A 27,763-nucleotide genomic window follows, 5' to 3' on the forward strand; every position below is an offset into this window, starting at 1 on the left:
CGTTATATTGTCAATTGTCATTTCCTTTACTGACTAATGTTAACAAATAAGACCATATTATATTTATAAGGTTATATACGGTACGTTATATACATGAATATACGTTACCTATATTTCAGTTAGTTGCAAGGCAAAGTTTTCATCTAATGTCCACGTTTTTTATTTTATATTTTATTTTCATCTAACAGCTATATTTCATTTTATTACAGTTACTGAAAATGTTTTAACTCTTTCCCTGCCAGCATTTTTGATCATTTTCACAAAAGTTTCATGGCCCCAGAATATTTATTTCTATGAATATCTGAACATGAATATCTGGTCTCACACTAAAGAGTGTTAAGCTAACACCAAATCAGAGTTAAAGTTAAAGGGATAGTTCACCCAAAAATGAAAATTCTGTCATCATTTACTCACCGTCAAGTTGTTCCAAATCTGTATGAGTTTCTTTGTTTTGCTGAACACAAAAGAAGATATTTAGAAGAATGTTTGTAACCAAGCAGATAGAGCAACCATTGGCTACCATAGTAGGTAAAATAAATACTATGGTAGTGAATGGTTGCTCTATCTGCTTTGTTACAAAGATCCTTCTAAATATCTTCTTTTGTGTTCAGCAGAACAAAGAAACTCATACAGGTTTGGAACAACTTGAGGGTGAGTAAATGATGACAGAATAATTTTTTTTTGCTGAACTATCCCTTTAATGAGATGATTCAGTGATGATTGAGTATTAGTGATGAACACCTGCTGTTAACAAGAATCACTGAAGGGAAGAGAAACATAAGAACTACAACTGACTTCAGCCAAAGCCTTAGATGAAATCAACAGAAGATAAAAGAAGACATTACACTTCTGAATAGCTCAGCAGAGGAGGATTAAACAACTCCACAAACTGCTTCACCTGTTACCAACCAGATTGACTTTATTTCTGTAAGATGTCTACAAAATTGAAATTATTTGGTCACCATGATGGTGATAAGTGTTTCCTTTAGTTGGGCAGTTTGACTCTTGGCATTTAATGCAAGTTTGTGGTCTTTGTAACAGAGTTTACTAAAACACATTATTTGTTGCAAAGGAAGCCATAAACAAAGCTGATCAGTTTTCAGCATCAAAGTAGAATTTACTAATCTTATCCCTGACCAAAAGTGATTATTTGTTATGAATAGATTGTGTTTTATTAAAAAAAAGCAACATTGTGCAAAAAGCTGAGAAAAACATGTTTTTGTCAAAGACTACATGTAGATCAGATTCAGATCGATGATCAAAACAGATGGAGTAGATCGACACTCATAGTGTATAACAGTGAAAACTCAGAAAGCCGGAAAATTCCGGCAATGGCGGGGAAAGAGTATATAGTTTTAGTTTTGTTACCAGTAACAACATTAAAAAGGTTCAGCCTAAACAGAAGTGTGAAAACCGCCTTCATGTCCGCCGCTCACACAGGACTCATGTTCATCCATTCTCACTCACCTCAGACTGTCTGCTGTGGCCTCTTTACTGTCTTAAAATCAAGTGCTGATGTCTCTCTCTCTCTCAGGATGATATGCACAGAGTTATCGATCAACAACTGATGGATAAACACCAGGAGGAGTGGAAGGATCCTCCATTCTCCTTTAGCGGGTCGCGAGGAGGAGCCCCTTCCAGACGAGCGCACCGCCTCTCGGACGGAGACAAGCGTCTCTTTTCATTCTTCAAGAAGAACTGAGATTATCTGAAGACGTGAGAACAGACACGAGAGAAGGGTACAACAAATGAAAGATAGAATCACTAGATCAGTGCTTCTCAACTGGTGTTTGAGTATTGTACAAGCGTAAAAATCAAATACTAAAATGCATTCATTGATTGACTCGAATATTTAGGTCTAAATTTAATTTCAATTTGTGTTTGAATTGCATATAAAATTCCTATGCGTTTAAATTACACAACCGCATTTTATTTATCATCAATAAATCCAATTGGTTTCAATCTCATACATTTTAATTTATTGAATATTTGAATCATGTTCATATTTTTTTAACTGAATACATAAACGCAAAAAAAAATATGATTATTAAAATCAAACCAAATGAAAATAGTTAACTATTGCACCCTGCAGAAATCTCAGTTTCATTAATGTACTGTATGACTGACAAATATGCATCACATTGACTTTATTCGTTTATCTTAAAGCAGTGTAATCAAAATTTTATATGCAATTCAAATACATAAATCGTGCATTGATCGTTTTAAGGTCCAAACAGCCATTTTTGGGTTGAGAAGCACTGCGCTCACACACACACACACACACACACACACACACACACACACACACACACACACACGAGTCCTCTGACGGCTTTGAGCCATTTTGCACTTTATCTGTACCCTCAAACCTCACTCAGAAAGCTTCAGGAGTGGAGTAGAAATCGTACGAGACACGGCCGTCGTCCTCCGCTCTGATAGGCTGAAGCCCTGCGTCAGGGTCTGTTCAACAGGGTTCCCGGAATTCTCCAGTCCTATCAGAGGTCAGTTTCCCCTGCGAGTGCCTCGGAAAGCTTGTCCTCACCTCACTGCCAGAGACTGACCGACAAATCACGGGATCCGCTAGAGACTCAACTCAGGATGAAATAGACGTCAAACGGTTCAGGACAAAGGTTTTCAGCATCACGCTGTACTTACAGGCCCAGACGGAATCTGTGGTACTACAGTATTACTCAAATCAGCCAAAATATGAACAGGGCAAAAGATGTGTAGCATGACGTGGAAATGATCGGATACAGATTCCATGTTGGCCTGATTATAGAAGGTGTTTAAATGCTGCAACATTCAAGACAAAATCAGCAACAGTCGTTCTGCTCTTGGGTTCATTCACACAGCCGTTTTATACATGCATAAAAAATAACCAGATGAATGTAATCAACTTTCTAACCACCGTATGAATATTAATCAAAATTAACTTTCACTAGCTGCTTACACAGAATTAAAAAAAAAAGATTATCAAAAGCACGCAACATGATAATAATACAACAGGAAAATGTGTTGTGGCTATTTTATCAAACGTGCCTGCTTCTCACATTCTGGAGAAAAGCGTTCAGGACAGTATTACGGCTTGATGATAATCTTCAGGCCGACTGTGACTCGATCTGCGATGTGAGTGAACCAAAGAGCAGACGTGTTGAGCTGTAACTGAGGCATCTGAAAAGACTAATATAGCGTTTACACACTTACAAACACACACACAGAAGAAATCAAAGCTGAATACTCACCATTAGGAGACAGCAGTCCTGCGAGATGCACTGAAACTGTGGCTGTGTTCAGAATGCAATATTATAATACTGTGCAGAATATACTACTATTTTTAAAACAAATAGTGTGACACTATGCAGAATGTGACAAGCAGTTTGCTATGTTGCTATAAAAATTCTATTTCACTTTTGGTAATCCAATCAAAAGTGTCAAAAAATATTACTATAGATTTTTATTTTTAGTACTTCCGGTTTATTTGTCATACTGTATACGGAAGGCCAAGTGAAGTGTGATACAGTTAGAGTTGCCAACCTCTCCATATAATACAGTATCGTCCCGTATTTAAGGCATCAGTTTGTCCTGAATATTCAGGCATACACTCTAAATAGAGAATGAATCATTCCTTTGAGACAAATCATTGTTTGATTTGCGGACATAGCCGTTCGCTGAAGACCCAGCCGAATAAAAAAGGGATACCTATTGTAAGTTAATGTTGTTAAATAGAGAAAACCATTTTCTATTAAAGGGTTAGTTCTCCCTGAAGTTAAAATAAATCCATCTTTTACTCACCCTGCTGTAGTTCCAGTGCCCTATGTCCTTCTATCTTTTTCGGACATATATTCCATTTAATGGCTGTGGATAGCGGCCAGGCTAAAACTTTACAAAAATGATACAAAAGTATCACGCAATGATACAGTGAGACGCGCGCCATATATGGGAAGTGTTCAGGAGACATACTATAAGGTTTTACGTGAAAGAAACCATATAATTCAGCCAAAATACTGAGCTCAGCCGTTACTCTGTGCAAGACCTTATTATAATTATAAGGTTATATACGTTACGTTATATACATAAATATACGTTACCTATATTTCAATTAGTTGCAATTTTATTACAGTTACCGAAAATGTTTTAACTCTTTCCCTGCCAGCATTTTTGATCATTTTCACAAAATTTTCATGGCATATCAGAACAAGAATATCTGGTCCCACACTAAAGAGTGTTAAGCTAACACCAAATTAATGAGACAATTCAGTGAAGATTGAGCATTAGTGATGGACACCTGCTGTTAACAAGCAGAACCACTGAAGGGAAGAGGAACACAAGAACTACAACTCACTTCAGCCACAGCCTTAGATGAAATCAACAGAAGATAAAAGAAGACATTACACTTCTGAAGATCTCAGCAGAGGAGGAATAAACAAACCGTCACTCTGTGCACATTCCTGTGAGTGTGTGCAAGCCGTCAACAGCCGCTCATGCTTACTATAACTCGCACTGTTGTCATGGTACCCAGGATAAGCACACATACGCACCATTCTGAGAAATCAGGCTCAATAGAAACAAACACGACTCGTCTTCTCTATAAGGTATATGATAAGAAATAATATTAATAAGAAGGTAAACCTCCTGAAGTGAATGATGTGTACCGGTTGTCATGACTGCTAACGGCTCGCACACACTCACAGGAGCGTGCACAGAGTAACGGCCGAGCTCAGTATTTTGACTGAATAATACGGTTTCTTTCTCGCTAAACCTTATAGTATGCCTCCTGAACACTTCCCATATATGGCTCACGTCTCACTGTATCATTGCGTGATACTTTTGTATCCTTCTTGTAAAGTTTTAGCCTGGTCGCCATTCACTGCCATTATATGGGGGAGCCCACACAGGACATTTTTCAAAATATCTCCTTTAGAGTTCCGAAAAAGATAGAAGGACATAGGGCACTGGAACAACAACAGGGTGAGTAAAAGATGGCTTTATTTTCATTTCAGGGTAAATTATCCCTTTAAGTAAACTTGTAGCGTACTCTTAACCTTGGACCTCATTATTGAAACACCAAAAGCAGCCATACTAATCCTCCAAGTTCCCTTTAACTCCAAAATATGCCATTTAATTTATTCATACATACATGGTTGCAACAACATTTAGTTAAAAAATGTTAAGTGCCATTGTTTAAAAAATGCTTTATTGGCTGAAATTTCAAGGACATTCAGTTATTATGCTTTCAAATTTTATAAAAACTAAAAAGTTTATCATTTTGAATAGAAGTTGATGATATTTCATATCCATTAGTGTAGCTAGAAAATGCATAATTTGAGCCACATTTGGTTACATTTGGAAAATTTGAATGAGAATATATTGAAATATCTTTAATACTTTTAGAGTTACAGGCACACACACTTTGGAAAAATCCTATTTATGGTACTCAGAATGATCAACTGTTTTATTAAAACTAAAACTCATTTTTAGTTTTAACATTATTTGTGCTTCAGAAAATGTGTGACCATTGAAAATGTGTACCTATTTACTCACAGAGCCACATTGAGATCCCTATATTCCTGGAAATGAGCCATAATGGGTCTTAAAAATTAATAACCAAAAGAAAATTAAGAATTTGAATCTAGAAGGATATTAAGATATATTTTCTATGAGTTACAGGCATGCAAACTTTGGGCAAAAAAGACAATAATATAATGCAGCAAAGTTAGCTAAAGTCAACAGAATTAACTAATAGAACTGTCAATCTCTGTAGAAATAAAACAATGATGCTGTTCTGAAGTCATTTTACCCCCTGTAATCTGACTCCAAATCTCAGGTGAAAATTGCCCTCTACAAAATATTGAATTACTCAATATTTTGGTTTTGTTCATTTATGTTTGTCTTTCTTCAGAAAAGGAAATTAACAAATTTGAGCCGGGAAAGTTTCTGAAATTTTGACACTGAATGACCCAAATGTGTTTATGTCGGAGACAATTATATACACACTTAACTGCAGATACTGAAATGACACACACTGTGTGATACAGTACAAATATATATTTTAGTGCTCCTTATTTTTCTATAAAGAACCACGATATTGCCTCATTTTCCTTTCCAGAAGTTGGCAACCCTAGATACAGTATCAATAGAGTGAATGCTGTAAATTTTGGCAACTGTAGTAGGTCATGTGAGTATTGTTGCATTAAAAACATACTGTACGAGTAGTGTGCTAGTATAGCATTCTGAACACAGTCTTTAGTGTGTACTTCCTCCAGCCTATGAGAATGAAGGGAGCACTTGAGTCCTGATCGTGAGCTGTAATTGGGTGTGTTTTCTGTCTTTCAGATGTGTTCAGTGTGTGTGTGTGTGGGTTCAGTCAGTGAAAGTTGGGCAGATTTTGAGTGAAGCTATGCAGCTGTCTTCTTTCTCGCAGAGGTGATTTCTGGTTTGGAGAAACCCAAAGAGTGATTTATTTTATACGTACAAAGACACAAATAGGTTTGGAATAAGAAAAAGGAATCAATATATTTGTAAAATGTATAACTTTTGAATGATAAATCAACACTTTTTTTAGAACACACTCCATGTAAGCGTGTCTGTTGTGCAGTCTGATTTGTAAGTGTTTCTGGAGGATTGATCAGGTCCGGTTCTGTTCTGATTGGAGTTGAATGTAAATCATCTAAACCCACCAAAACTCTCAATCCAGACTCGATACATCACGCTGCTCTAAGTATCATTCGATATCGATCCCGATCAGTGTGAAATAAGACGATTGATCCAGTCTGTAGGAGAGGTAATACAGGTAAAAAACACAAAAGTCATGGGAATATTAACCGTAGCGACTGTTTTCAGTATGCAAATACTACATTTGCACAAATATGCATATTAGAACAGAAAACATCAACTCAAGTGTTTAAAAGGTACACTATGTAACTTTTTGCCCTCTAGCGGTTAAAAAAAACTGCATGCGTTTTGCTCAAGAACATTGTTTTGGTTGTGCTTCGGCTCATGACTGTGCGTATAAATATGAGCCTTCACAATAGATCATGCTTTACAGTGAACTCTGTTAAAGAGCTACATATAACAGTTTATCTGTTCAATAAAACACCTTACTGACTTGTTGAGTAATAAAAACACAACACCATCTCTACGTCACTTTTACAACATTTCAAATCCCTCAGTTCTCGGCATCTCTGAAAAGCCAAGCCGATGTTGATTCTTGTTTTATTACGAGCTCGGTCACGTTTTTGCCTGCAGGTCATGTTTATTTTAAAACGCGTGATTCCCTAGAGATTGGAGATTTAGCGGCTCCATGTCAAACTTTCTCGCTCGTTGTGACGACTAACCCCTGCCGCCCGCACACCAGACACGCATCAATGTGTCCGGAGCAACTTTACTCTATTTAAAGGGTAAGTTCACCCAAAAATGAAATTTCTGTCATTAATTCCTCTCCCTCATGTCGTTCCAAACCCGTAAGACTTTCGTTCATCTTCGGAACACAAATGAAGATATTTCTGATCAAATACGAGAGGTTTCTGACCCCCACATAGACAGCAACGTCATTTCAACTTTCAAGGCCCAGAAAGGCAGTAAAGACATTATCTCAATAGAGTGCACGCTCCGTGGGCGTGGTCGCATTACTGGATAATGAAGAGGCTCGCGAGTGACTGACATCTATCTCTTTTCAAACAGATTACATAAATACAAAATATTTGTTCTCGATTTGGTTTACATTGATTACAACCTGACATTTCAACGTTTCTTTAGACCTACGTCTCATGTTTGTGAGACAAGTATTCACTAAGCTAGAGTTCCTTTTCTGAAGACCATCTGAATGAACGTCTTTGAGAGAGGCTGCAGATCGCGCATCATGTTTGTTTTCTTTATTTTGCAAAAAGCAAAACATTTTGTTTTTATTGTGACTGTGCACAAAAAAAAGAAACTTAACAGATTATAATGATGTATAACACTTGCCTTAATTATAAAAAAACGACTATTTAATTCTACTTGAGTCTCTTTGGCACTGATAAGAAAAAAAGCGAGTTGATCGCGCCGGCGCGTCCGCCGACTCGAGGGGGTTTAAATAGTCCATGTGACTCCAGTGGTTCAAACACGAAAATAGGCTAACTTCTTTCAACATAACCAACGGCAGCAAAGTTCCTTGATTATTACGCAGGAATGAGAGTATAGTTCCTAGCCATATCGGTCTAGAAAACTACAGTAGCTACAGAAGAGTCAAGTTTTAAATAGGAAAAATATCTAAACTCATTTTTTGAGCGAGATGCTAATGGTCTAATCAGATTCAATGATCTATGCTAAGCTATGTTAAAAGTGCTACCGTCAGACCCGGAGATCGGCTGAATTGATTCGAAAACGGTAATACTCAACTGGTTTAACTCTAGGGGAAAAAGTGGCGTGTTCCTTTAAATTTATGAAGTGACGAGAATACATTTTGTGCGCAAAATAACTTAATTAAACAATTATTCAACAATTCCACGTCATTCTCTTGCGCTATTCACATAAACACAGTGCAGCGCTTCCGCGTCCTACGTCAGAACGCCGACTCACCATTGGCCAGCACCTGCGCCAGCATCACGCGCATGTGTTATGGTGATCACATGAACAGCATCGACCAATGGTGAGCCGGCGTTCTGACGTAGAACACGGAAGCGCTACACTGTGTTTACGACGTCAACGGAGTAGGAGAATGACGTGGAAGAGAAGAAAGTGAAGTTGTTATTTTCGTTATTCTCGTCGCTTCATAACATTAAGGTTGAACCACTGGATCACATGGACTATTTTAACAACGTTTTTACAACTTTTCTGGGCCTTGAAAGTTGCAATGAAGTTGCTGTCTATGGAGGGGTCAGAGAGCTCTCAAATTTCATCAAAAATATCTTCACTTGTGTTCCGAAGATGAACGAAGGTCTTACAGGTTTGGAACGACATGAGAGAGAGTAAATAAATGACAGTAATGTCATTTTTGAGCGAACTAACCCTTTAAGGATATGATGCGACACGCACAGGCCGAGTGACGCATGTACGTAATTTCCCACCAAAAATATCCCGTCAGGTCTAAAATATACACTTATAATAGCCTTACCATAGTAAATCAGGTAAGACATTTTGGAAGAAGGATTTATGGTGTATTTCTGTTCATTTTTCACATAGTGTACCTTTAACTAAATACATGCGTATGTGCATGCAAGTAAACATTCTTGTTCCCTTTTAGAGGAAAAACATCCTGTTAAAATGCTTCTCAATGACTCGATTTAATTTACTCGGGATTGAATTTATTACATAAGCAAATGCCACTTTAGAAAATTGCAAACTAATGCTAATGTACATGACAAAGGAGAGAAAAAGAAAAAAAAAGGATCACATTTTTTGATGATTTAGGATGTTTTGATGAATGCCTGTAGTGCTTCTCCTGACGGGTGTGGTTTTATTATCAGCACGTCAAACACCAATCACTGATGTGGTTTAAATCTTCCAGACAGCAGCCGCAGCCTGAATCGCTCCACCTTTAGAGTATTAATCATCTTTTTTTCTGTTGTTCTGTGTAAAAGCATCTCAATATGAGCCTCTTCTGTTATTTCTTTTCTCTTGCGTTTTACACACACTGTTATGTAAGCGTCTCATGTTACATTGACTTTGTACTCTCTGTCCTTTTGCCATTTAAACACTGTTTTTGCAAGTCTCTCCAGTCTGCGTCTTATATCTGTGTGAGCTGCTGTTGTGAATGTGTTTTTAAACAAACATCTCCCATTTCCAGACAAAATCTGTCACCAGTCACTTAAACTAGCAGTGCTTGTTCCGTTACATGCATGTGAGTGGATGTGCATGTCTTTCCATTTCATTCATAAGAAAAAAACAATCACTGAAACAATGGTTATTTTAATAGAAATATTGAGAATGAAGCAATTCTGTCCGGATCCTGTTGATCTGATTATCAAAAAGCTTATTTTACATAGAAAATGGGGAAAACACATATTTGATAATAGGATGAGAAACTATGTGACTAAGTAATGTTGTATAAAGCAAATATGAATGGTTCTCACCAGCCTTTCATTAGTGCCACATGTCCTTCCCTAAATGCACTTTCTGAACTTTAACTTCATATTAAAAACTATACATATACAGTCAAACCAAAAAGTATTCAGACCTTCAACATTCTCACATTATCACAGTTTAATCACAGTAGTTTAGAAAGTGTCAGAACAAATTAATCTTGATAATGTCAGATAACTTTAACATGACCAAGCAATGCTTCATTTTGTTCAGTCTGTGGTGTCAAACCAGCCAAAAAAGGTCAGGTCAAAGTGTCTGAATCAGTCACTAGGGCTGGGTAAAAAAAAAAAAAAGATTTCTCGATTTTAATAGATTCTCATTTTTATGAACCGATATTCTTAAATCCCAAGAATCGATTAGTCATCCTGTTTTCAGATGATGAATAAACGGAGTATTTTAGCGCACCTCCCATCAAATACATCGACATAAACTTTGTGCTGTATTACTATTGAGATGAAACAAAGTCTCAGATTTAAAATTACGTCCATTTTATTACAGAAATCAAAAACATAAATACCGTTTTGGCACTGTGGTGAGAGATCGCTCTGCCGCAGCTCATCTCAAGAGAACCGAGCACGTGAACTCCTCCGCTTTAATACCAGTTAAAGGGCAAAATAAACATGAATGAGCATTTGAAAGTGTGTTAAAAGATACAGTACAACTATCATGTCACATGAAACTGCTCAATCAGTGTTTCAACGGCAGAAAGACGTGATTAAAATGGCTTGTAAACTATTTCATGTAACGTCATGTTTACCTCAGAAAAACAATAGGTTACTGTCGTAACCCCGGTTCTCTGAAACATCGAGTGGAGAGATCCACCTATGGGAAGGGCATCCGTACCTGACCTCTGCAGAAGCATCCAATTGCACCAAGTCTGGCAAGACAGACAGGAGCGCACAGCCAATGCCCGGTAAGGCCCCACCCCTTATCTGCGGCATATAATTGCCTGAACGCGCTACTGTACTCCAATAAATATATTCGCTTCTCGTGCAGCAAGCGGGGCAAGGCTGGTGGATCTCTCCACTCGATGTTTCAGAGAACCGGGGTTACGACAGTAACCTATTGTTCTCTTTCATCATCTCGTGTTCGAGATCCACCTATGGGAGAGAGTGAGGTTCTGTTCTGTTCTGCCAGAAAAAGACGGTCACCCCAAAGGGACACACAAGAGAAGGCAGGGTTAGGAGTTTTGGTAACATCCAGCCTATAGTAACGCACAAACGTATGGGGAGAAGCCCAACTGGCAGCAGAGCAGATATCCTGCAGTGATACTCCCCTGAACAGAGCCCAAGAGGCGGCTAAGCCCCTCGTAGAATGAGCTCTGATGTCCCCTGGAGGTTACACTCCCTTTGATTTGTTAGCCAAAATGATAGCGTCCACAAGCCAATGCGAAAGGCGTTGCTTAGATAGGGGATCCCCTTAATGGGGAGGAGCCCATGAAACAAAAGAGTTGATCACTCTTCCGGAACGCACTGGTCCAAGCCAAATACATCTGTAACGCACGGACCGGACACAGAGCATTTAACCTTTTATCCTCTGCGGAGGAAAAGGGCGGAGGGTGAAAAGCAGATAGCTCCAATACCCCCGATGTGAACGCAGGAAAACATTTCGGCATGAAGGCTGGATTAGGCTTCAGGAAAACCTTATTTCCGCCCAGAGAGAATTTAGTGCACGAGGGGTGAACCGAGAGTGAATGTAACTCACTGACACGTTTGGCTGATGCCAAGGCCAAGAGCAAAGCTGTCTTAAAAGACAACAACTTTAGGGAAAATATCCCCCAGTGGCTCAAAAGGGAATTGAGACAGGGCTTCCAGCACCATGGAGAGGTCCCATTCAGGGATCGTTCCCCTAATGACTGGCAACAAGCGGCGGGCACCCTTCATAAATCTGCGGATTAGAAGATGCTGCCCAACCGTTGAGCCCTCAAAGCCCACATGACAAGCAGAGATAGTTGCCAGATAGACCTTAATAGTGGAAAAGGACCTGCCTTTATAAGGTCTTGGAGGAAACACAAAACATCAGAGACTGAATACTGATATGAAGTGAGACCCCGCCCATCACACCACTCATCGAACACTTGCCACTTTCAGCCATATAAGGACTAGTGTAGAAACGGCCCTGGCATTCTGTATAGTAGCCACCACGCGCAGGGGAAGCCCTAACGCGCTCAGGTTCGTCCTTTCACGGGCCAGGCCCTGAGAGCTACCCTGTCCGGGTGTGGGTGATAAATCTCCCCGTTCGCTTCAGCCAATAGGTCCGTGCGGAGGGGGAGGGGCCACGGCTGAGCATGTAACAGAGGAATTATCTCCGCCAGCCATGGCGCTTTGGGCCACCTGGATGCTATCAGAATGAGAGACAGGGCCCCCTCTCTCAACCTGGCCAGTGTAGGAATTATCAAGCAAAGGGGAGGAAAGGCATACAGCAGCACTTTGGGCCACGGGTGGGCCAGTGCATCCACCCCGAGGGGCGCGTCCAAGTCCTTTAGCGAGAAGAACATAGGACAATGGCTGTTTTTGTGCGAGGCGAATAGATCTACGGACGCCTGTCCGAATCTCATCCATATCATGCTCACTATCTGAGGGTGAATGCGCCAATCTCCGAAGAGCGGGTTCCCCCTCGATAGAAGATCCGTGCCTCTGTTCAGGATTCTCGGAACATGAGTCTCACGTAGCGACAGGGGAAAAAAACCCATCTGCTCCATAGCAGCAGCTTGTAAACTAGGGCATGAAGTTTCGACGAGCGCACGCCACCTTGACGATTGATATAAGCCACTGCCGTGGTATTGTCGCAGCATACGAGCACATGATGTCCCTGCAGACGAGGCAGAAAATGATTCAGAGCCTTTCAAATGGTCAGAAGCTCTAAATAATTTATGTGCTCTGAACGTAGTTTGTTCGGCCACAAACTGTTCACCGTTTTGCCCTCTTGGGTGGCACCCCACCCTGTTAAGGACGCATCCGTCGTCACAACTTTCCGCAACATAACCGTCCCCAGAACGGTGCCCTGTGTGTAAAAGTCTGCGCTCCTCCACTCAACTGCAGCGCAGGTGCGCATCACTGTTACCGAGCGGCAGAGATCGCGTAACGGACTGAAATGTAGTGACGAAACCCATTTCATGAACGCCCTCATCCTCAGGAGTCCTAGTGGCAAAACCTGGATAGATGAAGCCATAAGACCCTGCAGTCTGAGGCATGTGCGATATTGCACCTTCGCCCCCTCCCTGAACTGCGATAGACAGTTCATCAGAGAGAGAACGCGCTCCAGAGAGACACGCTCGCATGGAGACTGAGTTCAGCTCCAGGCCCAAGATGATTACATTCTGGCTGGGTGCAAAATTGCTTTTGTTTACATTCACCCTGAAGCCCAGGGATGTGATGTGCGCGAGCACACGGTAGGTGTCCTGCAACACCTTTTCCTTCGAGTTGGCTATGATGAGCCAATCGTCTATGTATGTCAAAATCCGTAGACTAGACATTCTCAGGGGAGTCAACCCTGCTTCCGCGCACAGACAAAAGGAGCGAGGGCTTAGACTCAAACCAAATGGCAGGACCGTGAATTCGTAACAAATGCCTTGATAGGCGAAACGAAGAAACTTCTTGTGTGGTGGATAAATGCTTATGTGGAAAAAAGCATCTTTCAGGTCGACCGACGTGAACCAGCCGTTCTGTTTTTTGGCGCGGGCGAGCAAACCATGAGTTAACATTCTGAAATTATATTTCCTTAAATGTTTGTTCAACACTGAGGTCCAGAATGGGACGGAGAGAACCGTCCTTCTTTGGGACCAGGAAATAACGAGAATAAAAACCCTGGTTTATCAGATTGGGGGGAACCACCTGAATCGCACCTTTGCTCAGAAGGGAGGAGATTTCCTCCTTCAGAACGTGGGCAGTGCTCTCTTCTGTGCGTGAAAAGAGAACGCTGCTGAACCGCGGGGGTTTCATAGCAAACTGCAGACGATAGCCCTGCACTACTGTGCGCATCACCCATTCGGGTGCCGCTGCAGTTCGCCAAACTGATGCACGGCTCGCGAGTGTACCCACCCGAGCCATGCCGGCTTCGTATATGCCCTTCTGGCTTATTTGTGATGCAATTATTTGCTAGGAACTGCATGCGTGGGTTCAGAGCGATGTCCGCCTTTTGCAGAGAAAAGTGATTTCCCTGCAGAAAGAGAACATCCCTCTGTAACAAATTCATTTGATTCGTTTGATTTAATGTGTTTGTGTTTTTTTGTGTGTTTTGTTTTCGGGGAAACAATGGGGCCGAAGCCTTTATTAGCTGAGTGAGGGGAACACAACATGTGCGGTGTGGTGACACTGCTTTTGAACACGTCCTCACAACAACCCATTGAACGGGGGAGAACACAACGTCCACTGAACACATGGGCTGAGTAGCCATGGGAGGGGGGCACCCTCCAGAAGTGACCCTTCGTCTTTTGGACAGGGGCTCTAGGGCGGGAAGCAAGTCCAGAGAGCTTGTCGCTCGAGAACATGGACCCCAAACCCTCATCGGCCAAACATCAGGCAGGCTGCTTGCGTTTAGAGTCGCTGGGGGTAGAGCTTGGGGTGGGGGTTTTCCCGCGGTGGCAGCAGTAGGTTTCCCCCAGGGCTTGGTCAAGGGTGGGTTGCTCTGCCGTTGCGGGCCGGGCTTGTTGCGGGGCCTTTCCTTGCCTTGATGAAAGTGACGCCCCGGGGCCGGGGGGTTAGGCAAACGCGCAGGGGGCGCCTGGCGTGGAGCCGCCTTCCTAGGAAGACATAACTTAAAAGCCTCGTCCTCCTTCTTTTTGTCGTCGCACCGCTGTTGCATTAGTGCGACGGCGGGCCCAAAGAGAGCCCGGCCGGGCTCTACCGGGGCGCCTGCGATGCGTCTTCTCGCTGTCCGGGAGGCCTGACAGATTGAGCCAGAGCACGCGCTCCCCTACAACAGAAAGCGCCATGGAGCGCCCGCAGGCTTGGCCTTCCATAGTGAAGGGGAGGGAGATCCCTTGTCAAGCTGTTGGCCCAGGTCGTCCATAATTTCCGTCTGGTAAGCAGAAAGTAGCGAAGAGACGTTAAGGGCTCTAACAGCCAAGGCCGACGATTTGTAGGCGGCCTGGTGCACCGAGGCAGAAAAGCGGTCCATCTTGTTAGGAAGAACCGGTTTAGGGGGGGCAAGCAGCCCTCCCTGGGCTGGAATGAGGTGCCTGGCGATAGAGGGCTCTATAGCGGACGGCTCACCCATGCCAAAAGCCGCCATGTCCTTAACCTCCAGGCCCGCGAGACCGTGTTTGAAGTCGAGCGGATCGTTCCAGTAATGTTTCATGTGCTTAGCACACGCTGGAACGACGGGAAAGAGTTGTTTCCTTGGGCCGGGAGGCGCTCCCAACACTTTCCCATCATAAATGTCTCTCTCCTAGTCGGTGGTGCTCTGTGGAGCTGGCCACTCAATATTGAAACGAGCGGCCGCTCGCTCACAAACATCCAGGAGAATAGACTGGGAGGCCGCTGGCCTGGGGAATACCAGAGGGCGGGATGGCCTCCTCGTCCTCGGAGACCCCGAGAAGGCCTGCATCGTCGTCGTCAATAGACCCGGCCGGTTCGAGGTTGCCCACGAAGATGTCCTCTTCGGGGAACTCAAGAGTTAGGCTGGTCCGCCCAAACAAAAGTTGCGTCCCGGGAGGCCCCCGGTGGCGCGCTGTCGTCACCGTGTCCGAGTCTGAAAAGTCGAGCTCGCCGCACTGGGTAGCAGCAACTTTAAGGCGGCGTCGCAGGAGTTTCCTAGGCAGCACAAGGCAGTGGCTGCAGTTCTCCGGATTCTCCAAGGCCTCTTCCGCATGCTTGAGGCCCAAGCAAACCACGCAGAACGGGTGAAGGTCCTTAGCGGCGATAAGCGCACTACACGCGGCCGGGCAGGCCCGTGACAAGCTGGTGGCAGAGGAAGCAGGGATAGAGAGCGACATACCGGCAAAAAACAGAGAAATCCATGGCGGGCAGCCGTGGGACAGAAAAACGTGAGAGAGCGTGGGCGGCTCCGAGAGCAGACACAGAAAACCTGGCGGAATAGAACTCTCACGCCTGGCGGAGGCTGATCGAAAGGATATTTCCTCCTGCAGACAACAAGTGAGCAGCGTCAATTCAACCGAGCTGTGTACACGCAGAGATCGCGAGAAGCGAATGTCAACTGGAGTACAGTAGTACAGTGTCTCGCCAGACTTGGTGCAATTGGATGCTTCTGCAGAGGTCAGGTACGGATGCCCTTCCCATAGGTGGATCTCAAACCCGAGATGATGAAAGAGAACCAGATCCAGTGTCCATAAACTCGTTAGTCAGCTAGAAAATTAACTCTAGAGAGGAGCATTTTGCTAAAATATATGCCCCATATCACATATTCATCATAACCTTTAATGTTTTTCAATATTTAATGCATGTATGAATAAATCTGGCAAGTTATGACAGCCATCATTTAAATATTCACATGTCAAAAAACGAATTGGAGTAGATGATTATGTATTTGTAAAATTAATATTATAACTTTATTATTATCATCATTTAAAGCAGCACTAGGTAGGTTTTGCTCTCGGGGTCCCCCTACAGTTGGGAAACAGTATTGTCCTCTACTACTGTCGTAAACTCTGTCATTCTACATCAGGGGATGCATCGCACGTGCATTTGTTGACATGACAACTATGATAGCCCTGAACACTGCAGGAGTTCACATGCAGGTGTTCTGCTTGCGTCGCGTGTGAAATGTCTTCATCCCAGGTACAGTGGCATATGTTTCAGCATGTCATATGAATATAATTTCATGGGTTTTATTTTTTCAAACGCCAAATGATCGCGATGCTCACGTCTACAAGCCAGCGTCATTATAGTAGCCTAGTCTATTGGTTCCCGTTTTACAGAATCTATATGATACTTCAATTCAATGTTTGAGTGGTAGGTAATGACCATATATCGTCAATATTATAATATCAAGCTACCATAGATGAATCTGCAAATTTGAAAAATCGATTTGCATTATAGCTTGAGGCAAGACAAATAAACAAATATCACAGACATGTTAGGTATCCTAAAATATGATTTTGTACGTCTTATGTATTTACTTGCAAGAATGTAGCCCCTCCTCCTTCAGCTCACGCCAACGAGCAAACGCTGGCCCAATGTTGATCCTCGTCCTGCCTTTAATCCGATCACTTTCTCGTTTCCTCTTTTTGCTTTCCTCCGACAAAACCTTTGCTTTCTTATTTTTCTGTGCTGCTTCGGCCATGACTATAACATTCGGCAAACAAATGATAGTTGGGCTCGCATGTCCGAATTTAAGGAAGTGGGGGTGGTGGTGGAAGTGACGTATATGCCGTAAAGCAGTCGAATTTTGTAGTTCTTTTTGTTCTCGGGTTACTACCCGAAACCCGAAGTTTAAAAGTACGATTAAAAACGATACAGACCCCGTCAGGCTATGGCAGACGTGTCATTCAACCTATTGTAAGTCGATGCATCATCACAAGAGTCTTGAAAATATATTATAAAGGTTGAAAAGTTACCTAGTGCTGCTTTAAGTGTTTGTAAACAAATCAGTTAATTTTTACCTTCAATATTAGCTACAGTAGGCTTCAACGGACTCCCATAGTTTACAGCATTAGTTATTAAAAGATTTGTTTTCCCTGAGAAACTTTGCCATGTATTGTGAGCTTGTAAGCCTGTGAATCAAAATCGAATCGTGAAATTTGTGACAATACCCAGCCCTAGTAGTCACTGTATGAATGGTATAAATGTCAGAGTTTACTTTATTTTGCTATCCTCACTTACATTAATTATAGTGTCCTAGTAAAATATTATAATACTTTTTGGTTTGACTGTATTTTGATCCTTGCAGTAAATCTTCTCAAAAATGGCTGCTAAAACGTCAACTTCCTATCAACATGATCCTCACTACATTTATATTAAAAATCACACAGTTAAGTCTCAAATAATACATCTGTTATTGAGCTCTCAATAGAAAAAAGAAATGAAAAATATTGTAATATTCCTCACTTCCAGGCAAAGACTGCAGACAAGAGTGTATTTATCTGTACATTTGTGAATAATATCATGGTAAACATGTTAATAAGGCAGATTTTTATACTTTCCATAAATGTATGCTATTTATACTCATAGTAAGTACAATCAGTGTATGTTTTTATAACGATTAAATTCTTATTTTTCCAACAGATTCCTTGAAAATACCAAGTTATATACAAATGCAAACATAAACATGTCCCTGTTTAAAAAGCTTCCGATGTCTTCAGGTGGAACGCACTTTGATGTACCAGAATAAAAACACTGTTTCTCAATCAATCATTCGAGTAATCAAACCGACGAATCACTGCAGTCCTGCAATAAACATCACAAGAGAAGAACGAGGATGGCTTAGATGTGCAACATGTTCCCTGATGATGCTTAATAAAGACAAGGACAAAAATGCTTGTGTCAAATATTAATTCTTTAAAATATTTATTAATGATTTAATTCATAAAGGGGAGGTCCATAGTACATTTCTTTTCTCCAGTGTATAATATAACCACAGCTGAAAAAAGTGTTTCACCCAGCACAGTTTGCATGGACATGTGCTAATGTGTCATACGCACGAGCACACGTACATGTATGACGAACAGAAGTCACATGACTGGGTTGAATTTGGCTCACAGCACAGCCAGGGCTTCTGGTGTGTTTTGGCTTTACTGAATTAATACTAATAAAGGAAATTATTCCCATTGGTGAATCTCACAAAAACGCTCAAGTTTTAAATTTTAGATATTAAAAATGAATATTTGTTTTGCATATTTCAATTGTGAAGCATTTGTGTATTAATAATGACATTAATGTAAATCTAAATTCAAAATATATATATATTTGTAAATCATATCCCAAAATTTAATGCAAAACAAACAAACTTGATGTGCATAAAAATGCTTTTTTCCCCATGAAAAATATTTCCTTTAGGGTTGAATTGCGTTTTCGTGAGATTCCAAGATCACATCTGTCAAAGGTAAAACACACGGTGATTCTGCCATAAAGACTTCAAAGTGTCAAGAAATTTGTCCGTTTAGGGATGAACGCGATGAACGGATTCACCCCTTTGGCTTAAACACTAACATAACATCTCCCGTCCACATATAAAAACATATTACATTTCATATTAGCAATATACCCTTTGCAACTGTGCATAAACATGGTAATTGTTTTGTTTTTTAAACTTTGCTTGGATCAGCATCTTCTGGATCCAGATGAGCTGAGGGTCTCGTATGACACGATAACACCACTCATCGATGAGACGCAGGAGACGAAGTCTTGTTTTTAACATCAGGTGCGACTCCAGCGTCCGTACGAATACTGCAAGTCTATGGCAACACTGAACGAGAGGGCGATTCTGTCAGATTATGGCAGTATCTTCCGCCCTCATCCTTTTCATCTTCACGGGAAGCACAAAAGCAGGAAAGCACAAGCCTGAAGCGGCAGAAGACGTCTGTGAATGTCAAAGGGGCTCGGCCTGAAGAGATTTATCCAGAGAACTCATAAAAACATATTCAGCCCTAAATCTCAAGGACAAAAAGAAACTATATTTGAAGCCCATTTCAAGGCCAAGAATTTGATGATTTTCACCATGATTCACTCAATCCTCTTCCGAATGCTCATTACTGTGACGCATCCAGATGTTTTAATGCACTACAGTAAAAACATCGACTGATGCAACAATTTTCTTGCATTGTAAAATAAGAATTGTGGGGGTGTGCTTAATTGTCTTGGTCTTAGACAAAATTTCACATGCTCTTTTTGTGAGATTCACCCATGAAAGGAAGGAAAAAACAAACCATTTTACGCATCACTGATTAATAGCCTAAAAATGAGCTAAAACTGAAAAACTCAAAGTTGTTGGCATCGGTCCACCATGAGTGAATGTCTGTAATTCATAGTTTTCGGTCACGGACTGTCGCGGAGCCTCTGAGGGCAAAACCGCCATAGAACTTCATAGAACTGCAGGACAAGCCTGATAAATTTCCATCTTAAAACAAAAATATGAGAACAAGATGCACGTTTTGGGTAATTATGATCCATAAACAGCACCTGCTGCAGAATTTCAGTCACTAAAAATAAGCAGTAAAAAAATGCTTCATGTGAAAAACACTATAGGGTGAGTTGCACTAATAAGGATTCAATTAAGCAAAGTTTAACGCTAATGGCGAGCTCGCTCCTGATCTCAAGAGACGCTTTAGCCAAGTCAAGTCAACTTTATTTATTTTTTAATGTAGATTGTTTCAAAGCAGCTTTACAGTGTTAAACAGGAAAATAATGCAGCATAATTTTATTCAGCTGTATAGCCATTCTGGAAAAAACGCTGATGTCATCAGTTCATTTCAATTATCATACAGTGACAGTGTGGGCTTTAGATCAATAATTAGATCAGTAATTTAGTTTAAATGGTTAATTTAGTTTATTAATTAGATTTATTTCGATGTTTAGTTGAAAAATGCCAGAGGCAACAGTGGCAAGGAAACCAAAACCCCATCAGGTGACCTAATGGAGAAGAATAAACCTTGGGAGAAACCAGGCTCAGTCGGGGTGCCAGTTCTCCTCTGGCCAATTAACAAACAGCGTATTATTATTATTATTATTCTGGCAGCTTTACAGCTCAGAGGTTATAATAGATCGGAATATTCAAGGGACCGGGGGCAACATGCTGGAGACGGGTTTATTGAGGATGATGTTGATTAAATAATTATTAAAGTGCAATATTCGAATGATCGGAGGCAACACGCTGGACTGATGCTTAGCGACTGATGCTAGGGGTTACAGCCTTTAGCCTCCTTGTAAGAGCGTCCGACTCATGCCGGCGGACCCGGGTTTGAGTCCCATTTGGAGCGGGTGGTTTCGAAAAGGAGGGGTTACATTGGTGCCGTGACCCGGATGGAACTGAGGTTTAGGGGGGTGAGTGTAACGGAGGCCAGCTAGTTGTCACTGTGCGTGTAAACCTCGCTCCTCTGATCTCAAGAGATGCTCTAGCGAATGACCCTAGGGGATGAAGCCTTTAGCCTCCTTGTTAGAGCGTCGCTCTCTCATGCCGGCAGACCGGGGTTCAAGTCCCGCTTGGAGCGGGTGGTTCGAACAGGAGGGGGTTACACTAACACTGTGTCCTAACTACACGTGATAAAAGGTATCTTTTCCATGTTAATTAGAGAGTCTTTGTCCTAACCAGCTGAGAAGGACGACACAGTGATTCTATTTCGGTTTCTATTTCTGCGACGTCGCGGCTGGAACAACAACACAAAACAATCTCAGGTAATGTTTGTGTGCTTCATTTAATGTTAAAAGTGAGTAATGTGACTTTGAATATCATTTAGTGCTCAGCTCTGTAACGTAGTTGTACTAAAAGCATCAGTGGATAATTCACCTCAGATCTTGAAATTAAACAAATAGAAACAAGAGAATCTTAACGAGTCGCGTGTGGTTAGGACACGGTGTAATCTAGGATTTGTTGATATGGGTTTTATTTTAAATCGAGTTGTTGCACCATTTAATTTTAAACACAGATTAATTACGGTGTAACACCGTTACAAGAGCTGATCAAGCAGCAGACGGAGGGTGAACAGATGACAGGCTAAAGAATCCTTATTAGTGCAACCCACCCTTAAAGTGCCATAATGTCCTAAAACAGTGATATTAAAAGATCAAATTCAGTTTACACATTTTTGATGATGCACACTATATACAGGCGAGCAGACGAGCCAAGAATATGAACGCAACGGGTTTTCTTTATAAAGGGTTTCGATGGGAAAAACACTTCACGAGAAACCTTGTGTTGCACTAACATTCTGTGTTCATCTGCTTTTCTGTACAAAGTATGCAACGTCAATAAGGTGTATACTGAATTTGGTATTTTAACATCACCGTCTTACTGCATTAATACTGACAACAAACCTGGTAAAAATGACTGGCGGGCTATGGAGGAAAGCCTCGTTTTGCCCTCCAGGTGGGCGTTCCTATAAGAGTGTGACGTCACGTGAAAACTATGAATCGCATGATCTCATAAAAAAAAAAAAAAAATTATTCAAAAAGGGGTAAAAGGCCCAAATTGTTCTTGCAGAGAAAAAAAACACTGGCATTCCACAAAAACGAGAGCAAGAGAAGATGATGAAGAAGAAAATAAAAATCACTCCTGAGATGGTGGATGATGATAGCGAGTAAATCTGAAAGCATACAGAAACCTGCACGGTTTGGCGATCACGTCAGCTTGTGGTCCTTCAATAAAGAAGGAGGATCTTTTTATTAAATATCACGAATTCCACATGAATCTCTCGACTCCGATAAAATCTGTACATTTTCTTTTAAAAAGTCTTTGTGGTTTGTCTCGGTCCAGAAAGGACTGCATTCTGTCCGCTTTTGTGAAATCGTAATTGAGACGATCCCAGTCCGTCTGCATGTGCCGACCGCCGTGCAGAGGAACGTCTGTTCGTGCACTAGCAGCATTTTTTCTTTCGTTTGCTATTCTTGCCGAGTTTAATCACATCATTCTGCTGCTGCTGCTGCTGTTTGGCCACAGACTCTTTCTTTGCCCGGAGCACCAGCTCTGTGATGCAGTTAAACATCTACACAAAGACCAGAAACACACACACACGTACACGTACACGTTACTGTACCATCCAGCACTGATTCTAATCAACACTAACACACTTTATTCCACATATCCAGCTATGAAATCAGAATGGATGATCCGTATTGGAAGCCACTGTAAAATAGACGACACGCGCACACACACACACACTAGGGTTGCACAATTATGACAAAAATAATTATTATTCCATTGAAATGGTAATTGCTATTATGGACCCACTTTATATAAGGTGGCCTCAACTACTAACACTCCACCTGTCCCTAACTTTACCCTTAAACTTACCCACACCACCACACCTGTCCCTAACTTTACCCTTAAACTTACCCACACCACCACACCTGTCCCTAACTTTACCCTTAAACTTACCCACACCACCACACCTGTCTCTAACTTTACCCTTAAACTTACCCATACCACCACACCAGTCCCTAACTTTACCCTTAAACTTACCCATACCACCACACCAGTCCCTAACTTTACCCTTAAACTTACCCATACCACCACACCAGTCCCTAACTTTACCCTTAAACTTACCCACACCACCACACCTGTCCCTAACTTTACCCTTAAACTTACCCACACCACCACACCTGTCCCTAACTTTACCCTTAAACTTACCCACACCACCACACCTGTCCCTAACTTTACCCTTAAACTTACCCACACCACCACACCTGTCCCTAACTTTACCCTTAAACTTACCCACACCACCACACCTGTCCCTAACTTTACCCTTAAACTTACCCACACCACCACACCTGTCCCTAACTTTACCCTTAAACTTACCCACACCACCACACCTGTCCCTAACTTTACCCTTAAACTTACCCACACCACCACACCTATCCCTAACTTTACCCTTAAACTTACCCACACCACCACACCTGTCCCTAACTTTACCCTTAAACTTACCCACACCACCACACCTGTCTCTAACTTTACCCTTAAACTTACCCATACCACCACACCAGTCCCTAACTTTACCCTTAAACTTACCCACACCACCACACCTGTCCCTAACTTTACCCTTAAACTTACCCACACCACCACACCTGGCCCTGAGGAACTCACCTCTTCCACGTTGACGTTCTCTTTTGCACTCGTCTCAAACAGACTGATGCCCATCTGCTCTGCGAACTTCTGTGCGTCATTCGTCTCTACAACCTTAGAGTTTGGATCGTCGTTTTTATTGCCCACTGAAGGGAGAACATGACAGAAGTGGGGAGAAACATTAATAGAGACGTCACCACTGACAAACTGCTCTACAGAGCACTAGCTACTCTCTGCTGTCTCAGACGACATCTTTGTCCTGTGTCGGCCACCATAGCTTCTCTACGTGCTTCGAAAGGGAGGGGTGAGCGGTTGCAATTCACAACCTCACCACTAGATGCTGCTAAGACTTACACACTGCACCTTTAAAATAAATAAAATAAAGAGCCTGCAATGGTGAACTGACCTAATATTCGACAGACATCATCGCAGTTCTGGTTGATTTCGTGCAGCCATCGTTTGACATTGACAAAGGATTCGGCACTGGTGACGTCATACACCACTATGACCCCATGGGTTCCTCTGTAATACCTGAGAATGGAAAAATCAAGAGTATTAAAGACCTTAGTTTAGTTTTCAATAAATAGCAGTGAACAGAGGAACAGCCCTCTGCCTGTAAAGCACAGGCCATCTTCTGTCTCCAAACACAGACACAAGGACAAGTACACACACAAAGAGCTCTTTGAGAGGTCTGTAGAGACCAAGCCCTTCTGTCATTGGCCGAGCCTGTCACAGTTCTGTCTTAATAGCAGATCAAACCACATAAAAATGCAAAAAAAATGTCTTGAATACTTCAAACCATATGTTTTCAGCTAAAGCTGCTTTTACCAATAATGCCAGAAAAATCCAGAACCTTTAACCAATTGAAACTTACTTTTCAATCCATTTTATTAAGCATTTTCAGTATGAAAGCTTCTACACTAATTAAGTTTATTATATAATGGTGTTTTTCGCCAGTTTATTGTTGTTTGCAAATGTACACTACATCCAAACATCACAGTGAATGAATCCTCCTGCACATGGAAAGCTTCAGTCCCAGATTGCCAATGGTAGATTCTCAGACAAAAAGCAGCTAAAAAACGTTACACAACTAATGAGAAACTTCAAACAGATTCCCTGAGGTGGTGTTAGTGGAAAGCCACGCTGGCACACACAACACCCAGTAAAAGGAAGTCTTAAAACTTATGTTCACTTTCTTAAATAAATTGTTATTACTGAAGCTAGGGCTGCACGATTAATCGAAATCGAACCTAAATCGCCATATGGGTTATCTGCGATTATGAAAGCTAGTAAAGGTTGCGATTTTAATTAAATGCCCAGCGTGTCAGTGAAGAGCGGCTCTGTGGTCAGGGATAAACACTACTCCGTCTGAAAGCACTGCGAGTTTGAGTCACTAATGTGCGTTTGAAAAAACAAGACGGGTCAAACATCTTCACAAACTAGTTATGCGAAGCATAAACCTGTTCAACAAAAAACAACGTTTAATAACACGTTGAGTCGAGTCAGTCGAGTGTTTGTGAGCTGATGTGGCTTCTTATCACAGAATGAGGCAGACAATGCATTATTCTATAGTATTCCATATACAGTGATAAAGCCTATGTCAATCAGCACTGCATACTTTATTATGAAAATACCCGAGAAGTCTTGAAGAACTCAAATACACCATATATTGTCGCAGAAGTATTATCTTCATGTTTAATCAGTCAAAGCGTTTCTATCTTCTTTTTATTCAGCTACAGAGCTAGCTTCACATTAGGGACTTCCTGAAAACTATTACTTCTGAGGCATCTGTGGAGTTTTTGCTCGAGGGCGCCCTCTGGCCTTCAGTATGAATGAAACTCTTGGGTAAAAACTTAAGAAAAATAATACTTTTCTCTAAATACATTTATATGACAATCCATATGTTTTTCTCCAGTGTACAGGAGTTTTCCCCCCTCAGTGGATGCATAAGAGGCTCATGTTTCATATTAAAGATTTTAAGAAATTGATATCACAGATAAAAAGCACAGATTTTTATTATAATTTTTTTTTTTTTTACAATAAATCCTTAGACCTTTCTAATGATTTTTAGTCATAGGCAGTCTGCATATTAACAGATAACCCAGCATTATTTTTTTTAGAAGTTCTCTGTAAAATTTAAATATTATTATTATACGGTTTTATTTATTCTTAAATACTAGGGTTGGGTACCAAACTCTGTACTTTTAAGGGGATCGACCAAATTACGTCGGTACTACCTAGTACCGATTCACAATAAATCAATCAGTACCAAATTTCGGTACCTGAGAACGCATCTGGTGATATAGACTAATGTCTGTGAATATTAAACCACAAAAAGACTATTTCAATACGAATCCTGCGTGTCTCTGTGCGAATGAATGCCATAGACGCGCGTTTTACCTCACACACACACACACACACACACACACATACACACACACACTCACTATCGCACGAGACGGTCGCATGTTTCCATCTCTGCCGTCTCATATGAACGCACAAACGTCATCTCCAGAGCGACTGAGAGTCACTTTATGAGCATTTTATCGTTTAATTTGAGAAAAATATATATATATAAATGCAGTCCATTTACACCACCACACCTGTCCCTAACTTTACCCTTAAACCCACCCATACCACCACACCTGTCCCTAACCCTACCCTTAAACTTACCCACACCACCACACCTGTCCCTAACTTTACCCTTAAACTTACCCACACCACCACACCTGTCCCTAACTTTACCCTTAAACTTACCCACACCACCACACCTGTCCCTAACCCTACCCTTAAACTTACCCACACCACCACACCTGTCCCTAACTTTACCCTTAAACCCACCCATACCACCACACCTGTCCCTAACCCTACCCTTAAACTTACCCACACCACCACACCTGTCCCTAACCCTACCCTTAAACTTACCCACACCACCACACCTGTCCCTAACTTTACCCTTAAACTTACCCACACCACCACACCAGTCCCTAACTTTACCCTTAAACTTACCCACACCACCACACCTGTCCCTAACTTTACCCTTAAACCCACCCATACCACCACACCTGTCCCTAACCCTACCCTTAAACTTACCCACACCACCACACCTGTCCCTAACCCTACCCTTAAACTTACCCACACCACCACACCTGTCCCTAACTTTACCCTTAAACTTACCCACACCACCACACCTGTCCCTAACTTTACCCTTAAACTTACCCACACCACCACACCTGTCCCTAACTTTACCCTTAAACTTACCCACACCACCACACCTGTCCTTAACTTTACCCTTAAACTTACCCACACCACCACACCTGTCCCTAACCCTACCCTTAAACTTACCCACACCACCACACCTGTCCCTAACTTTACCCTTAAACCCACCCATACCACCACACCTGTCCCTAACCCTACCCTTAAACTTACCCACACCACCACACCTGTCCCTAACCCTACCCTTAAACTTACCCACACCACCACACCTGTCCCTAACTTTACCCTTAAACTTACCCACACCACCACACCAGTCCCTAACTTTACCCTTAAACTTACCCACACCACCACACCTGTCCCTAACTTTACCCTTAAACTTACCCACACCACCACACCTGTCCCTAACTTTACCCTTAAACTTACCCACACCACCACACCTGTCCCTAACTTTACCCTTAAACTTACCCATACCACCACACCTGTCCCTAACCCTACCCTTAAACTTACCCACACCACCACACCTGTCCCTAACTTTACCCTTAAACTTACCCACACCACCACACCTGTCCCTAACGCTACCCTTAAACTTACCCACACCACCACACCTGTCCCTAACTTTACCCTTAAACCCACCCATACCACCACACCTGTCCCTAACTTTACCCTTAAACTTACCCACACCACCACACCTGTCCCTAACTTTACCCTTAAACTTACCCACACCACCACACCTGTCCCTAACTTTACCCTTAAACTTACCCACACCACCACACCTGTCCCTAACTTTACCCTTAAACTTACCCATACCACCACACCT

At 41.8% G+C, this 27,763-nt stretch overlaps 2 protein-coding genes across 3 annotated transcripts in view; one reads left to right on the forward strand and one right to left on the reverse strand.

Annotated features, from left to right (window-relative positions):
* The window catches only part of bicdl1 (BICD family like cargo adaptor 1), a 68,148-nt gene extending 65,190 nt beyond the window's left edge, over nt 1–2,958 (forward strand). The window contains exons 10-11 of one of the 2 annotated variants that reach the window (XM_079826485.1): nt 1,535–1,739; nt 2,379–2,958. In XM_079826485.1, the coding sequence (XP_079682611.1) occupies nt 1,535–1,702 (168 nt within the window). In that variant the 3' untranslated portion in view covers nt 1,703–1,739; nt 2,379–2,958. Of the gene's footprint in view, nt 1–1,534 lie in introns of both variants that reach the window. The other variant, XM_079826484.1, reaches the window with a different exon arrangement.
* Nucleotides 1–27,763, reverse strand: part of rab35b (RAB35, member RAS oncogene family b) — a 761,740-nt gene that overhangs the window by 716,848 nt on the left and 17,129 nt on the right. Inside the window, exons 4-7 of the mRNA XM_079826491.1 lie at nt 24,137–24,261; nt 23,752–23,876; nt 21,706–22,654; nt 17,138–20,212 (exon numbers count right to left, since the gene is read on the reverse strand). Of these exons, the coding sequence (XP_079682617.1) occupies nt 22,526–22,654; nt 23,752–23,876; nt 24,137–24,261 (379 nt within the window). The 3' untranslated portion in view covers nt 17,138–20,212; nt 21,706–22,525. The remainder of the gene's footprint in view (nt 1–17,137; nt 20,213–21,705; nt 22,655–23,751; nt 23,877–24,136; nt 24,262–27,763) is intronic.

This window comes from Gobio gobio (assembly GCF_949357685.1).
Source record: "Gobio gobio genome assembly, chromosome: 10".
NCBI classification, from domain to species: domain Eukaryota; kingdom Metazoa; phylum Chordata; class Actinopteri; order Cypriniformes; family Gobionidae; genus Gobio; species Gobio gobio.